The 18,123-nt window shown below is 37.2% G+C and overlaps 1 protein-coding gene across 1 annotated transcript; it reads right to left on the minus strand.

Moving 5' to 3' along the window:
- Positions 1-1,598: 1,598 nt before the first annotated feature.
- Positions 1,599-5,362, minus strand: LOC145991303 (mid1-interacting protein 1-B). The gene is made up of 2 exons (XM_083127293.1): positions 5,206-5,362; positions 1,599-2,984 (listed from the first exon to the last, which is right to left on the minus strand). Exons 1-2 carry the CDS (start codon positions 5,268-5,270, stop codon positions 2,405-2,407), a joined length of 645 nt encoding a protein of 214 aa, XP_082983419.1. The 5' UTR covers positions 5,271-5,362; the 3' UTR covers positions 1,599-2,404.
- Between the last annotated feature and the right edge of the window lie 12,761 nt (positions 5,363-18,123).

Consider the following 18,123-nt stretch of genomic DNA (forward strand, 5'->3'; position numbering starts at 1 on the left):
CATATCAACTCCTCTACATAACCACCAGTGTCAAGCAGAACCAGGGGATTAGGTTCAAAACATATAAAATGGGACGTTTTATCCATTAGACAGTTAAAGTACGTGCCACTTTATCTGCACAGAACTGTACATTGTATTATCATCATTTGAGACAAATCTAGATGAGTTGAAGTAGAAACCTGGAACCATAGCTTGTTTGTAGTCAAAATTGTCCTCACTGATAATTGCCATTGTTACGATCTACGCGATCAAAAGTGTAACAGTATAACAACTCTTCTTTAGTTCGACATAATTGGTAAATGTTTTAATTACCCCATGAAAAATTAGATCACCAGAAATTGTATGCGTCCCCCATGGCATAGTGGTAAGGTTGTAATCAAAGGGTCCCAGGTTCGATACCCGGTGGAGGCACACAGTGGTTCGGATCCCACTTTAAACTGTAGGTGCAGTCCCGATTAGCCTATATGTGTATAAAGTGGACTTCAAACAACAAATCAATCACTTGGTGACAAATTGTTGTGTTGTAACACTGTAGATCGCCTGCGTTTCAAACTTACAGCCACGAGTGAGGAAAATTTAAGGGACCCCATTTATATTGGACCCAAGGACCATCATCTGTGATAACTGTATCTAGTCTTCTGACGTTTTCTAAAGGATCCACCTCCTTTCAACCACAAGGCCTGGACCAGGGTGGAAGGATTATTGACAACAGTCTGATGGTGCGCTTCATTCAGCATCACTTTATAGAAATGCTTGAAAAAGCAACTAGACACTACACATTTCTGGAATTTGCGAGACTTTGCCAAATGCCACCTGCCTTCTCATAGCAACAGAACTCTAAAATATATTGCTCAAAATTTTCATTCCGAACTTAAGAAAGACTATGGTAAATGCAAAATGAAATCAAAATGCATGGAAAAATTATGTTCTCCAAGATTCCTGCTCTCATTTTAAAAACTAAAAAATAAAATGGGGGGAAAAAAATGTGTACTCATGCAGCTAAATATATTACTGGATTAAATTTGATCTTTAGCACAAACATGGTTAAAATTCACTCCTGACATAAGTAAATATTAATTCCATGTTACTTGAAGAAAATTAATATAAATATATATAATTTACAAGTAACATTAAATTAATATTTATTGCAGAAGCAAACCTGTAATATTTGTTCATCTAGCATTATCAAATATTGTTGGAACATTGGCTGGGTAAGTTGAAGAAACTAAAGACTCATATTAAATGATAGTAAATAGTACAAAAATAACAAGAGGGTGGGTTTTCTTATGAAGAGCAATTGGAGCAAATACACAGCCCACAAATATTGAGATATGAAAATTAATTTTAAAAACCAAACCTAACCTATTACATTGAAACCAATCAACAAATTAAGAAAAAAAAATACCTAAACTGGCAATATTTCACAATTTTCACGCAAAAAACTGCCTAAAATATGTTTTGTGTGAAACAACTGAAATACTACTTGTCAGAATATTTCTTCTTAATTTGCTGCAAGCAATTAAAAAACATTATTAGACATAATAATTAATCATAACTTAACATAAATGTAACTTTGTTGAGGAAAAAAATTATAACCATTTTTCATATTAAATATTTTTGAATTTATTACACAAATAAATCTTTGAAAAACTCGTGTAGCCCACGTACAAATAATTATGAATGAAACTACACAAAAATATATACAAACACATAACAATGGTACGTGCCATTCTTGCTTGTTTTAAATACGAACTTAAGGAAAAAATATTGGTCCTAGTATCCTTAGAAGACTATGCCAATACCAATCTCACTCCTACATCAGATGCGTCAACTGGCACAAAACAAAGAGATTCGCTTTGCAATCATCAAGCAATTAACTATGTGAAAACATGGCCACATTTCAATCTGAAAATTTTCATCTTTTTTTTCCATGACTATAAACCAGCACCACATGATTATAACATACGAAAACATTTAAACTGGGGCATTAAAAAAATTCAATACTTTTCACCTGTGTTCTTTGGAATTTATGGCGTAACCACGTATTTAAGCATGTGCTCATTTTTTTTTTCAGATTGTACGCATGTTGCCGAGTTCAAGTTCCGAACTCCTCACATATATACCGATTTCATGCATAGTGAACTGGCTGACAGTATCACATTTTAAATACCATTCAGGCTCCTTTTGCATATTTTCACACATGGAAAAGGCATACTGGTTGGATAATATAATAGTGGTTACCGAACGTAACCAAATAAACTTATTTACACACACATACGTATCGCACTCACTCAAACATACCAGTATCTGGCTGCCGTCACTTGTAAGAATACAAGTGAGACTTTCAGTCATATCACAATAATGAATACCGCAATATTTTATTTTACGTAAGGGCCTGATGACCTCACACTGCACCACCAATGTCATTTTGGTAGCGGGTCGTGATGTAGTGGGCGGCTTCGGTCATCTGGTGCAAGCACTGATGAAGTCCGTGTAAATGCTGGCGAAAGTTATCGGCCACTTGTTGGACACCATCTTCCTCGCCTTCTACACCGGAGTCATTTTCGTTCCCAGCGTCAGATTCCGTGTCACTGCACGAGACCGTGGAATGTGTGGAAGTCATGGACACAGTCGAAGAGCGTCTCACGTGTCCCTTAACCGGGGGAGAATTGGATGCAGGCATGGAAGGGGTTGTCTCTTCTGGGGCGGTAGATCTTCCCCACAGCAGCTCGTTCTTCACGGTGTTAACCATCGAATATAGGCTATACAGATCGACATTGGTCATGTCCTTCAACACACGTTTGGTCCGTGGGTCCTTCGGGTTGTCTTGATCGTCACCGATCTTCATGTCCATCAAGCGGCAAGGCACCAGAATAGTTTCATCCATGTCGTTCACAGACTTCACAAATCGGCCCATGGCATGCAGTATACTGTGTTTCGAATACTCTTGTTCCTCGTCATGTCGTATCCGCCTTGAGCAATTTCTGAAAACATACAAAAAGCGGAAATATATTAAACTGAAAAATGCAATAATATTACCATTTACCAGACAAAAATAAAATGATTTCATTTAGATGGTTATGTTAAGACTTGTGCTGGACCTTGGGCTTGCATGAGCAATGGGAATCCCATAAATTCATCTCCTTTCGAAGAACTCAACCTGTATGCTCTAAAAGGAACTCCAAACAAATCTAATTCTTCAGAATTTGGAAAATCAGTGCTCTTTTGAAACTGATTTTACTGGTTGGTGTGCGTGTGTGTATATATATATATATATTTAGAGGCTGTGCTCTACAGCCTGTAATGGCAAAGCATGGACAGTTTTAAGGATACTCAAACAACAAAACCTTTGATACAATATGTTAATGCTAAGTTATTGTTATTTTAACGTGAAAACATTTACAATATTCTATCTTGAGATGCTCCAGATAAAAAAATAACATTTTTTAGCATGAATTCACTATCTTCTCGTCATGCTAACCATGATTCAAGAAAAGGTTTCAATCCTAACTCACCAACTAGAAATGTTCTTGATGCATGGTTTTCTTGGCAATAATCCACTGTTAAGTTAACATGTGCAAAATGTGAAATACTTCAAACCATACAATTACGAAAAAATCAATGTTGAATTAAAACAGCAAAAATGTCTTCCCTAACTGGATAGGAATGCTACAATAATGCATCCAATGTTACAATTATTATCTTGTTCAAACTTACATGTTTGTTTTGCTAGTGCACACTATATTGTATTCTCAGTCAAGTTTCAGGAGAAAGTTTTGAAAAAAAACTATATATAAAGATGAGCTATTAAAGAACACAATCAATAAGAAATTTAATGTATAACAAAACAACAATGTTTTATTATATTTTGATAACATAGTCCACATTGCACACCCTGTACAAACTACTAAATTATCATGTAGCACTTATGAAAATGATTTGGATCCAATAATATTACATGATATCATAACACAACAAAAATGAATAGTCAAAGCACCCGCTACTCTTTAAATGTATATAGTAGCAGAAAAACAACCAGCACCAACTTAATAATAGAATTTAGAACGTACCGACACTTGTAAATCATTACACGCAGCGAAGGGAAGGGGGCCAGATCCATACTTTCAGGACTCTTGTCTATCACCAAATAAGTAAACAGGTGAACAGCTAGTTTGTGATACCATCAAATTTGTCAGACTGGAAACTTCTCGCAACTTTCTTTCACATTCCAAGTTAATTCTGAAAACTGGTCGCCTTTAACAGTTTCCTGCTCTTAACGTATAAATAGCTTCTTCTTGCCTTGCCAAATAATATCGGGCATTTAAACGAGATCACACAAGGAAACTTGTTTTTATTCCAGCATCTAGACATTCCATAACCCTTCCGTGACGTTGCGTCAGAATAGTGAATGCATAAAGGCAAGTACCCTGAAATCGAAATCATGCTGATGATATGAATGATGTCAAGACAACGTAAAGCTTATAAACTTAAGCCTCTTTATTTAATAAACAAGACTAACAAATATCTGAAAAGTATCCGCCCCACCCAAAAGTTGAGTCCATTCCATTACAGACAGAATTGTTGGAGGATTCTATTCCTCATGGGAGTTTTTTCCTTGGTAAGTGTGGAAGGGGGAGGGGTAAATCTAGTAAAGTTATCGTGATAAAAGTTATTCAATTGATGTAGAATCAAATGAAAGATGCTACTGCGAGCTGCCTCGGAAAACGGACGACTTGATTTCCTCCAAACTTTCAATAAACACTACCCTAAAGATGCTTGTGAAATTTTCCATTGCCACACCTTAAAAACAAAGCTCACCAGGAATAGTAAAAAAAATAAAAAAGTGTGACAACAACAACTAAATATCAAGAATGCACCGTGCTAGTAAAATAATAGATTTTTTTATCGGGTAGGGAGACTGGGGCTTAAATGTAAATTAGCGAAAAATCCATCTGTTCAAGTGTCAAACACAAAATACATATAGGCACTTTCAATTTCACTTCACATCATTAAAAACAAAAAGCCTTTAGCTTTCCAAAACACCATCCATTCAAACTTTCATATTTTCTCTGCACTATAGTCATCAGTTACTCCAGCGATTCGTCCTACTTTCCAGCATCTCACCATGCATGCAGGTGTTCCAACGTACTGGCACACCTAATAACTACAAACGCTCGACACTATAGTCACTGGAAACAAACCTACCTGTTTGTATCCATTGGCGAGCAGAAATCCTCACTCAGCACTTTACTAAAATCGGGTCCCAACATTACGGAAATATCACGGTAAAACACACCACCAAATATTTCTACACAGCGTTTCTGTTATTCACAACTCTTCGACTGCAAAGCATCCGACCAGTCGTCCACTTATATTAGTGCACAGGAGACACTGAAGGGGCTCGTGAGTAGACGACGGAAACCTGTGCGAAAGTGCATTCAGCACGTGCGTGATTAAAAAGACCTAAAGTTCACGTTTTGTGCTTTGTGTTGTTCACGTGGGGCAAAAAAAATAACCATTGATATTTTCGAAGTAATATGTTATCTATACTAGAAATACAACAATATTATTTATTTAATTTTAGCAAATTACTTGGCAGGAAACTTTGTTGTGGAATCAGGACTTATTCACGACCCCCTTACGCAAAATTCATCGGACCACCAGAAAGAAACGGGATTGGTCAATACTTGAAGTCGGTATGTTTCATTTCATTGGCGCGCCAACACGTGAACAGCTGAATGGGATGCGGCTTTTCCATTCCATGCCGTCTGGGTGAGTTCGTCCTTTGACAAGTAGAACTTTAGAAGTATGAAGTAATAGATAAAGTAATTATCACATGAGCACCACACAGGAAGATAAACATGTGCATTACATATGAATGCTGCTTACCTTTGGAGCTGAATGAATAATAAAGTAGGTTTTTCGTTGGGATTCATGTGAACGCCACCTGTTCACACATTTTGACATCCTGGGCTTAACGTTTCGGAAGTTATTCCCCGGCCGGGAGTTCCTATTTCATTGTTGTAGCAAATCGAAGAGAGAAAAAAATATTGCGTTGCACATTGTATATACACTTGTAATTTTATTTAGATGTTAGCTCGTTTAATTCTCTTCCACACACAAACACATCGTTCTCATCCTGACCAAGTGTCTTAAGTGCGCGCTTTTGTGTTTTTTAAACAACGGTGATGGATTTATTTATATTTATTTGGTCCTTTTTCTCTCTTATTGCAGAAAAAAGGGCAGTCATTTAATAACTGCAAACTTATTGTAGATTTAATTGTTGTTTGTACTTTTCGTATTATGTGTTTCAAGTTCCTTTTAAGTCCTTTTCTGCTGTTTGGTTTTTGCTCTGAGCTTTGGTACACGCTATGAGAGGAAAATAAATTCAGATCTTTGGCGTTCCCGAAGTATTTTTTATTTTAGCTTATTACCGGCAGCGAAAATTTATTGAATTTGAATTATTAAGTCCACTTTATGCACAGATAGGCTAATCGGGACTGGACCTGCAGTTTAAAGTAGGATCATAACCATGGGCGTCGCCAGAAATTTTCCTAGGGGGGGTCAAATCAAAGATTTCGAGGACACCCCCTCCCCTCAAAAATATTGTGATGCAGACCAGTGGCATATGCAGATGTTTGTCAAAGAGGGGTTTATTTTTAAAATTATTGCATTATCTATATTTTAAATTATTATTATTATTACTACTACTACTACTACTACTATTACTACTAGTAGTAGTAGTAGCAGTTTTAGTTTATTTTATTTTAGCATCCACCTATATGAATAATATAGTACTTGTTACAACCAACATTACATAATAGTTACTTCTAACATTAGTAGTAGTAGCAGCAGCAAACGCAGTAGTATGAGAAGCTTCAAAACTTGTGAAAGTTACAAATTAACAGAGTTTCAGTGTTGCATATTATGAAAGTTTTGTACCAAATTCGATATCTCAAGACCATTTTTAAACAATGACGCAAAATGAGGTGAAATAAAGTGCCATAAATTGAAAAAGTAGATGGAAATTTCCAGGGGGGTCGACCTACCGGTTCGACCCCCCCCCCTGCCGACGCCCATGATCATAACCACTATGCAATGTGCCTCCACAGGGTATCGAATCCTGGACCCTTTGAGTACAAGGCGACGGCAACTGATTAATTCTTATCTGGGTATATTTCAGCTTATTCATTTTTTAATTATTTTTTTTTATATTTATTACCATCTCTCCAGCAACAACAGATGCAATTGTAGTTTCTATTTATTTCGAGTAATATCTTTGAGAACTATGTATTCATCAATCTACCGTTCGGTCCCTTTTGTCTTTCAATGTTGTGAAATTCATGCAATGCAGAAACTTGAAAAAGAAACCAGCACGCACGAAAGATGTATTTGGTTTTCTATTAAAGAATTAGAATTTCTCGACAAATGGTGTCATTCTCACCTATAGATGGAGACTAGACCTAGGTTAGTTTTTATATTCTGTCACTTTGGAAAATACTGATTTTCCATGTAATATGCATGAAACAAATATTATCGAGAGACGGCCATTTATTAGAACTCAACGCGAGAAGCGCTGCTCAGAACTCAGAAGCAAACCATAGTTGTATTTGCATATGTTATATTGCGAGCTTATCAGCATTCAAATTGAACATGTAGGGATACTACATTTAACCAAACAAAAGATATTTTAAGCCGCTCCAAGTTCAAGTCATGAACAGCTGATCAAATGAAGAATGAACGAAGCGAGCTGTTGGTGATCTCCTGCCATCTGTTAGCGTTTCAGCGAACCTAGATCAGAAGCATTCTCTGCGTTAGTTTCTGTGTGGTGAACTAAAAATGAACACAAATATGCCAGTTGAAGTATTATTATAATAATAATAATAATCCGTCGCGCAACAGCCCATGAAGGGCTTATCATTAATCAATCATAACAGTATTACCATTACTTGCAGTATTTTGTAAATTCATTACATGGACTCGTACGAATATTGTGAAATATTCTGCTCTCGACTTCATTTTAATTCATTGTATATTTGCGACGGATTATTATATTTTCAATGGGGCATAGAGGATTATTTTGATTTGATTTATTTGCATTATTTTGACCAACTTACAGTGGCTTTTGTGCCACAAATGGTATGAAACGTAATTTTGATTACAATAAAAATTACAATAATTGATTATATAATAATATAATAAATATATATATAATATATATAATAATAATCCGTCGCGCAACAGCCCATGAAGGGCCTAGGCGTACCTACCGACTGCCGGTCTCCCTCCCACGCTTTCATTCGTCACCTCTAAGCGTGGAGATCTTCAACCGGTATTGGAATAGTCGGGGGGTCGGCCCGACGTATCCCCAGCCGTTATAGTAGGTCTCCGTGACCGGATTACGCTCACTCACTCGGAGCTCCCCAATTTCCTCAGGATGGTGGGTTGCCACCGGCCCTATACGTAGGCCGAATAAATTCCGACCAGAGCCGGATTCGAACCTACGCCGTCCCGCAGCGAACGATCTCAAGACGAGTGAACGCCTTAACCCGCTCGGCTACGGAGGAGGACATAATATATAATATAATAATCCGTTGCGCAACAGCCCATGAAGGGCCTAGGCATACCTACCGACTGCCGATCTCCCTCCCACGCTTTCCTTCGTCGCCTCTAATAATAATAATAATAATAATGCAATCACCTTGATTATTAACATAGGTATTAGACCTTGGAACTTTGTTATATCCTGTACATACTCGTACACCCAACGGCGAAAGAAACAGTAGGCAAATTGTCCGCCACCATTTTCATTCGGTCTTTATTACACAATGTGATAACAATGAATTGAAATAATTAAGTCAATAAGCAGCGAACAATGCCTGCTTCTAAGCAACATAGTTTCATTCCTTAAAACAACACAGGATGTAGAATAAAAAGTAATGAAAATAGTGGTGGACAATTTGTAAACCATTATCTTTGCCGTTGACTGCACATTAAAATTAGCACGTAAAATTTCATATTTATGTTTTACAAGGAAAAATAGACAATTTGGTTTTGATAGCATAACAGAAGTGGCACTATGAGTAATGATGTACTATTCAAGGACTTTGTAAATTATATTATGTCCTATACTTCAGTATATACATTAATATATTAGCAAGTTAAATACGTACGAAATGATATACCTTTACATGTTTATATATTCCTGAATTGAATAGGAACAATGAAGTTGTACTCTTCTTAAATTGTTTAAGTGATTCTAGTTGTATTACGTTTGCAACACAGTGGCGTGCCCAAGGGGAATATTGGTGGGGGTCATTACCCCTTTTGGCCCAGCTTTCCTAAAAAAAGACCGTCAAGGGTAGGAAAGGATGGCAAAATGAGGACAGACTAAAAAAAAAGTATAGTAACCTCCCCCTTTCGAAAATTGTTGGTGCGCCACTGTTGCAACATTATTTTGTGTATTTGGGGGGAGTGTTGCAGTCCAACATCCAGCATGAATCTAAAACAAATTTACTTAAACACGATGAATAAAGGGAAGCCCACCTGCGTTGCGGAGTGGTTAGCACAGTGCCCAATTTGATTTCATTCCGTTGTTGTTCACGCCACCGAAGTTAGGTTGTATCCCGGCGGCCCTAAATCGAGTCTATTATTTTAGTGTATCATTTATGTCGTTAGTGGACAACGAGTGTGTTGAGAACTCGCCGCGTGGTGTCGCCACCGAAGGCTGTGGCTTCGGACCACTTTCCGGGCATGAGTGTCCTTTCATTGGTTTCATCTGATGATTGGTCCACATCGCGATTATCTCACTAAGAAACAAAAGCCAGAAGGAATACAATCAGATGGAAGATCAAAAACAAGATGCGGTGCCGGAAGAAAAATGTGAGGAATCAGAGGATTTTCTGGGGGACAGTCACGTTTGATATTTACACGACCGCTAAATGTCATACAAAAATGCAGATTTGTGCTAGACGAGCGTTGGTTTATCTATTTTTCTTGTGTGGGAAGTGCGAGAAAGCGGGGAAGGGGGGGGGGGTAGTCGACCACTTGCGACACTCAGGCTCTATTATCGAGCGCATTGTTGAGATTCTCAGAGAAGGTAATGAATGGTGGACAACAACGTTCAACGAAAATTACTAGTAGAGTGCCACACACGTAAATTTGCCGTTGCGTAGAAACGAATTTTCGTTTCGTCTCCCTCTCTCTTAGCATCACGTGTTCTACCCTGCTCGAAAACCTTCGCTATTGTTGCCATATTGTCATTCCATTCCTGGACACACTCGCGCAAACATCATTGAAAACAATTGAATAGCGCTCCAGCTCGCGGTTCCCACCGTTCGGTAGGGACGCTAATGTGGCAATATAGCACGGCGTAGTGCTTGCTTCTTTTATGCAGTGCATGTTCATTGGCTAGCTAGTAACTAGTGTTGCCAACTGTAATAATGAAGCACTATTTCTGTCACGGAAGGGGAAAGACAGGTAAAGTGGCGGTGAGTTTTGTTGGATTGGAAGCACCATATTTTTATTTTATACTAAGTATTTGACCGGTTTGACGTTGTGTGCGTGTATTGCGTGTGTGTATGTAAAAGTGTGTGTTTGCTAATGAACGTTAAATTCCATAATGCCTCCAGTTCTGTCGAAGTTGAAATCAAAAACCTTGCATAGCCAAGCTCGGGAAATTCTAAGCAACGTGCACGAGTTCATGAAGGAGGAAGCCACTCATGGTGTTAGCATCCCAATAAAGCATTTTGGCAAGAGAGCAGCGAAGAGCAGCAACAAATTGTTCATATTTCATAATTTTGGAATTATTCAAAATAAATAAATTATGTGGCTCCAACATCATTTCAACTCTGGCTCCGGCACGTGTTCTTGTAGAAATTGCATAGAGGAGGCTGTCATTTTTGCTGCTTAATGCGATACATATTGTTTTCTGTGTTAAAATTGCCATGCTTTGATGGGTGACCAAGTTCATAGCAGGGCCGGCGGAAGGGGAGGGCGAACCGAAGAAGAAAAAATAAGCCTATTGAAAACTGTGATCGAGCGAGATATTCTTTTCGCTGAATAGTATTGAAATAGCATAAGAAGTCTCATTATTTATTTTATATTTTGATGTTTTAGTTAGGAATATATTGATTTTCAATTTTCCGTTGCTGCGTAATGACCGGGGGGAGGGGGGTCGAAATAGAGCGGCATCTGCCGCCACCTCCCAGGGAGGCAAAATGACTAGCGCCGGCCCTGGTTCATAACAAAAGAAAAAGCCGCGCAGCTTATCGTCTAGTGGCAGTGTATGTACTTGTTATTGTTGTGGAAGCCGGCATCCTTTGTAAATGTACAACAAAGGCAACCGACTGTCGCCGATCTCAGAGAGGAAATAATAATACTGCTTGAGGAGGAGTGTTATGGTGGAATTGTAGCGGTTTAACACGTTGGCATGTTATTATCTGCCGTTGCAGTTCCATACCAGTGTATACGGGTTTTGGGAGTGAAAAGTTAGAACGCCACCAGTGCATTAATGCAATGAAAAATAATATATATATTTTTTTATTTTGTTTGAAATCACTCAAATAAGGAATCGTATGAAGAAGTCTTCTTTGCAGCATTTTTGGTAATTTTACTTATGTGTTAGTTCATATTTTGCGAATTTTTAGTCCATATGTATGTAGCTACATACAAAGCCACTTGTTAGTACATATTAATCCTAGTCCTGGTATAATGCATGACGTTTGAAACTCAACGTTAGATAGACCTGAATTCTCTAATTTTATTGTTGTACGTAACAGCTGTGCATCGTCGCACTGCAGCGATTTTTCTATCTGCTCCATTAGCAACACTGCTTCTTTAGTTGTTTCGCGCATCGCACGGCAGAAATATCTGCGCTGGACTCTATACCTTATCATTTATTATGAACTTGTTACGACATTTTGTGGAAAATCTCATTGAAATTGCGTTTTCTTTTCAATGCGATGTTCTTTTGTAATATGAAAAAAAAACGACGCTTATTTTTGTCTGGGCAGAACAGGAATTGCCTACGAGTTGCCTATTAAACTAAATGGCAAATTGTTACGCAAGAGGAAATAGCCTGGGAGCATCGGGAACGAATTTGTTTTGTCACACAACAATCAGCCCTTGATCATTCCCAAGAAAATCAACCTTTGGCAGGTTACGACTTATAAAATTGTTCTTTAGATGATCACGTGGGAACTTACGGACAAGTACATGACTGAATGACTAACATTGAATTCTCTTTTTTCTAGAATATGACAGAATCCACTCACAGTTTTATCTCATATCGTGGACAATCGTAAATTGCGTCGGAAAATTTCAAGAGTCCAGATTATTATATTTAGACGTAACGGCATGCGCTAACCGGTATAGAACGGGCCAAAATAGCTCAAATTTTTCGTTTAGAAATATTTCCTAGCTTCATACATAATATCTTCAATATCTATGAAAATATGATTACAAACATAACCTGGCAACTATGAGATCATATGTTTTGACTCAAATAAACAATCATCCACATCTTGATAAACACAATATGTAATGTATTGTTCCCGATTTATTTTTCAACTCCATTGCCTAACCGTTTGCAACAAGAAGTGTGCTATTTATATTATTAAATAGTGATTAAAATCTATTGAACATGAAGCATATTGTTACCTCGAATTTGATATTTGCCATTACCAAATAATTAAAATAATAAATATCTCGCAATGACGAAACCAAAATTTTATTTATTTATTTTACCTAAAGTTTCAGATACAGTGCTGAATGACCATTTGACATTGAAACAGTAACAGCAGGAAAACAATAATAATAACAACAACAAAATAGAGTACAAGATGGCACAGAAAACAAATCAAAATTATACACACATCCTTAACAATTTTCTAAAACTTTGTTCTGCCAAGAATATGTCCACATTTGGAGGCAGGTTATTATATGAGCGAGAAAACCTGTAGAAAAGAGACCGCTGTAGAAGGAAGAGCCTTGTGGTGGGATTACACATTCTCAAATATGAAGATGATGTGCACAAGACAAGTTGATTAAGAAAATGTATAAATATAGCCATAAGATCATTAGAACAGGAAAACATATTCAAAGGGAATACAAGAAAATATTTAAACGTGTGAAAATAAATCATTTGGTCATTATTTATCCATGAAGGTAGAAGAAATGCGAAAACAGAATTTTATAAAGCTGAAGAGCTAATGAAGAATATCTTGCAATTCTTCGTGTAATAAAGCACATGATACTTTCTTTTTAAGTTATGAAACATTTTCAGTGAAAAATTGTGATTTTACGATTTTTTTTTATAAAATAAAGGATGCGTCAATAAAAGTAGAAGATCAAGTGAAATATCATATTCAACCACTGGACATTTGTTTCATTGTTGTGTGTAGTTTACTTATCGTGTTTAAATGGCAAGATTGTTTTTATTTAGTGTGAGGACAGGTTAGAGTTCGAATTTCACAATCATAGCCAATACTATGCATTCATTTGTCGGTATTGCCTTGCAATCAAGAAGTCCCGGGGTCAAGTCAAAACAAGCCTGTGCACGAGGTGAACGTAAACCAATAAAAAATGCATAATTTTAAATATAATTGTGGCCATGACATATTTCCTTTAGATACGACACTTTTTCTGCTCGATATTACAACGACTGTATTTAATTTACATACTTTCTGACTCAGCTACACCTTAAAATGTGGGATATGTGAAAATACGGGAAAATATAAAACTGAAAAAGAAGAAGCCTCAGGAGTCTTCCAGGGAGAATCTCTTGAGTTGGTGAAAATTCGATGTGCCTGGCAACAATGTTTTTCTTCAACTACCTGCCAAGGAGCCTAAGTGAATCAGTCGAAAATTTTCAATGACGATTTCTACGTCACCTCGGACGCCACGATTGCATTCGGTCGCATTCCACGGAAGGGGAAATAAGGGTGACAAATAAAAGTCTGTTTTTAATTGTGTTTCTTCTGATTGCTATTACTTCGGCTTTCCTGTCGCGATAAGCTTATCAGAGGCCTAATCAGAAAATATGATTTATAAGCACTCACTCGTACAAGCCCTGAGCTTTGCGGAAACTTTATTTCCGAAAGTCATTATTAATGAATGAATGATAGGCAATTACAGTGAAATTATGCAAGGGAAAAGTCCAACTATAAGCAAAAGGAGTGGAAAATGCACACATAAATATTAAAGAAATAGCGTCTGGTTGTATTTTCGTTTATTTAGCGTCGCTTTTCTGCCTCTTTTGGCTAATCGCGAGAGTGATATGATGAAATTGATGAAGGAACACCCATTTCCAGGCCGGGATTCGAACCCGGGATCCCTGCTCATTGCAACTTGCCGTGGGAGGGGATGTGGATCAGCACTACGCTTTACCCCGCATGTTGTCCCTAGGTACCCGGTTATTAAAAGCTGGCTTGGTGAACCCCAGGTTTCGTAGCATCGAGAGAGGCGTCCAATGATATCTAGCAGCTGTGTTGCCGACTAGTGTTGCTCACGAGATGAGACAGACCATATCGTCTCGTCCCGTTTCGAGGACAACACTATTGCCAACACTATATTTCGAGACGAGACCAACACTGCGATCAAAACAAGAACGAAACAAGTAGAAATCTGCTGTTCCTGTAAGAAAATTTCCTGGAATAAAGAAAATGAAGTAAAGGTGAATGGTCACTTTAAACAAAATGAAAGAACACTTTAAATATACCAAGAAACTAAACTAAACATTACCAGTGAAAACTCATTATAAAGAAATCATATCGTGTATTTCATCACTCAGGTTAACTTCGATAACTATTAGGGTAATAAAAATACGTTGAACACGTTAGAGTGAATAGCAAAATGCTTATTTCTTACAATTTGCACTCTGCCACGTGCCCTGCCGTACATATTCAGTTTAGCACAGCAACAAAGATTTTTTTAAAAAAAGGGCTCAGATGTGTTGGCAGTTAAGGTGAAAGTGGATTATCACTCTTCGCTATAATCTGCATCTTTGCAAACTCATTCGAACGATTAGCAAAATCGGAAACAAGATTTAGGTGTGCGATAGTTAACTTTTATACATTTCAAGGTTTACAAAAGCTATGAAGTACCCTCCAAAATCCAAAACAACGTAAATTGTGGACTTTAAATATTGTGGTAACAATAAAACATGTTTATACCTTATGTGTAACAGTTTAGAATTGTCCTTTTTCCTCAAGTAGAGCATTCTAATGTAAAATTAATTGACTGTAAGTAAATCTATCGGTTGTACATATTTTTTTAGGATTTGATGTTTATCTTTCTTACGTATTTTATCACTTTTTTAAGATTTTTCCATGTTTCGTTGTCTGTTTATTATTATTTTAATTGAATGTCTTATCCAGTGATGTGCGTCTACGTGTAAACAACGATAGTCTACATTCTACACGTAGACTATTTTATACACGTAGATTAGGTAATCTATGTAAATAACATGGCGAAAGGTGATAACTTAACAAAGGGCGCCGTGGAATTGAAAGAAAATTATACTGCTGATGTGTAAAGAGAACTTTTCATACTCTTTCTTTCAAATTCGAATAATTTCTCACCTAGGAAGAAACCTAATACAGGAAATATTCTAGTGTTTTATGGGAAAAAGACTACCCTTGCCTCACGACTGCCATCTGTTGTTGTTTTTGCATACTATTTATCTTCTTCCATAGTTGATGATAGAAGAGAAGATACATTTTGTTGTAAATAGGATTCCTTTCATTTCGTTAGGAACCAATATCGTTGAAAATGTCACTTTCCTTTCATGAAAGCCTTGAAAGTTAATTTTATTGCACTTTAGATTGTCTACATAGTCTATGTAAACTACAACCCAATGTAATCTACGCGTAGATTACGTGTAGACAACGCATTTAGACGTAAACTTATAGTCTACGGCACATCACTGGTCTTATCTCAGTTGTTAGTATCTCTTTCAATTTGTAATTGTATATTATGTGTTCGCTATGTATAACTGCTGTAATAATGCTTTATATGCTATGTTAAATAAATATTGAAATATTTATCTGTGGCTAAAGTCTCGAAAAGACGGAATTCTTGAAAGTTATCCTCAGTTTTGTGATTTTGTCTCGGTTCTCGATCTCGACAAGTTTCAAAGGGCGTGTTCTCGATTTTTTAACAGCTCTCAGACCTCTCTCGGCATCATCTCTAGAAATTGAAAGTACAAATACAATTTTAATACAACAGTTGGATTTCTATTCAAATATGCCGTTGGAAGAGAAGCCAATCCAACATTTCTAACGTACATAAATCAAATGCATCATTGTGCAATCGATTTAGCAATAAAGATGTGCATTGAATGAACATTGGGAAAGTTTCCCCTTCCACTATAGTTTAATTCCTAGCATTTATTACGTACTGCTTTTGTGCGACTGCAATAACGGAAGGCATCAATGTAAATTCACTAAGCTGTGGTAATGACTTCCAGGAAATCGACTCTTGCTAAACGGACAACTGCTTTTCAATCGCTCTTTGCGCTAGTAGAACGGAAGGAACATTTTCTATTGTATGTGCTCCTATTTTCATTGCTGTTCCATGAGAGCTTAAACTTGATATACCGACGGCTGAATTGAATTAACCCATTTCTTTCCCATTCACAAATAACTACTCGAGATACGGTTACTTGAAATTAATCAGAATAAAAATAGGCGGGATTGTAACAAAGAAATAGGTGCGTGGCCAAAAATGTACTTTTTCCACATACGAATTAATCATATGATTCTTAAAAGTCAAGTTCTTAGTACCTACTAGAAATACAACGGTGTTAGTAGATTCTTAATAATACTCATATTTTCACAACTTCAGAGAAGGGATAACCTTGTTGATTTTAGAAATCCCGCACGTGAGTACAAAGATCGAAGTAAATCAACACCAAACGAGCAATGTTTTTGACCCATCTTTCATCGCCATGTTTCAAATATACAGTACGACAAAACCGACTCAACGTTTAATGCTGTGCAAGTTTCATATTGAAATCGGTGTAGTAGATACTAAACTCACGGCTATGAAAATAGGCCGCTGGGCAGAATTGCGCTGGTGCCACATAATGGGGAAAAGCAAAGCGAGAGCGGGACAAAAGTCGCTGGTTCCCGTGCACAATGTGGCAACGTAAAGCGGGCTGCGTTGCCTAGTTCTAGCGTAAGACCGACTTCTCTCCGGGACACTTTCGAGTCCCATTCGACACAGAGCTGGTGATAGTGTGAATTGAAAGTTCGTTACAGGCCCCAGAAATGGAGTCCCATATCTCTCTACAACGAGATCTTTAATTCTCTTAAACCTCTGAGCACACGGCGTTGTGCTCCGACGTGGCAACAGTGCGAACTTCTGCCACCCGCCTAATTTCATGGCCGTGCGTTTAGACTGTTACTAACGTCTAACACACCTATAATTTTAAATTCAGTCAGTCAGTCAGTCAATTACATATATTTGCCTCGCAGGAACGAATCATCGTTGTTTTTACTTCACGTTACAGTTGGGTTACATTACCATAAACTTGTAATTTGCATGTCTTCTTATACCCATCACTGTTCATCGTTGGAGTTCTTGAAACATCAAAATTGTATAATATTAAAAATGAAATTGACACAGTTGAACATGAGTGCTTTATTTACTTATCATTCCTCTGAAAACATGCTGGCGTTCTCGCCAATTCTTATCTACTCCTGTCATGTTTTCGAATAGTTTTACCAGTTTTCTTCTTGATTCAAATATTGTTGGCCATTTTCAACTGATTTTCTTTAGCACGAAACAATCAACAAGCTCTCCTAAATTTTGCACTTCATTAACGAGATTGCACACTACACGTTCAAGTCAATTTAAAACCCTGTTCTGAGTTCCACAACTTAAAGTTGAAATCCTTAATAAAATTTTCCGTATCCAGCCTAACATGTTAACTCTGTATTGTCTGAAGAACATTAAATCCCGCTTCAGTCGTTTTTCGAATCAAAAATAATCATAACTTCACACTTATTCACGCACTACTGATTCGTTTGTGGTTCACACTATCTAGTTTTGTTTAGGAACATTGTCAGCCAGTGTGTCTTTATCAAATGATTTCCTTCGGTTCGGAATGGAGTAAATTCT

Source organism: Lepisma saccharinum, chromosome 8 (genome assembly GCF_977018435.1).
Source record: "Lepisma saccharinum chromosome 8, izLepSacc3.1, whole genome shotgun sequence".
In the NCBI taxonomy this organism is placed as follows: domain Eukaryota; kingdom Metazoa; phylum Arthropoda; class Insecta; order Zygentoma; family Lepismatidae; genus Lepisma; species Lepisma saccharinum.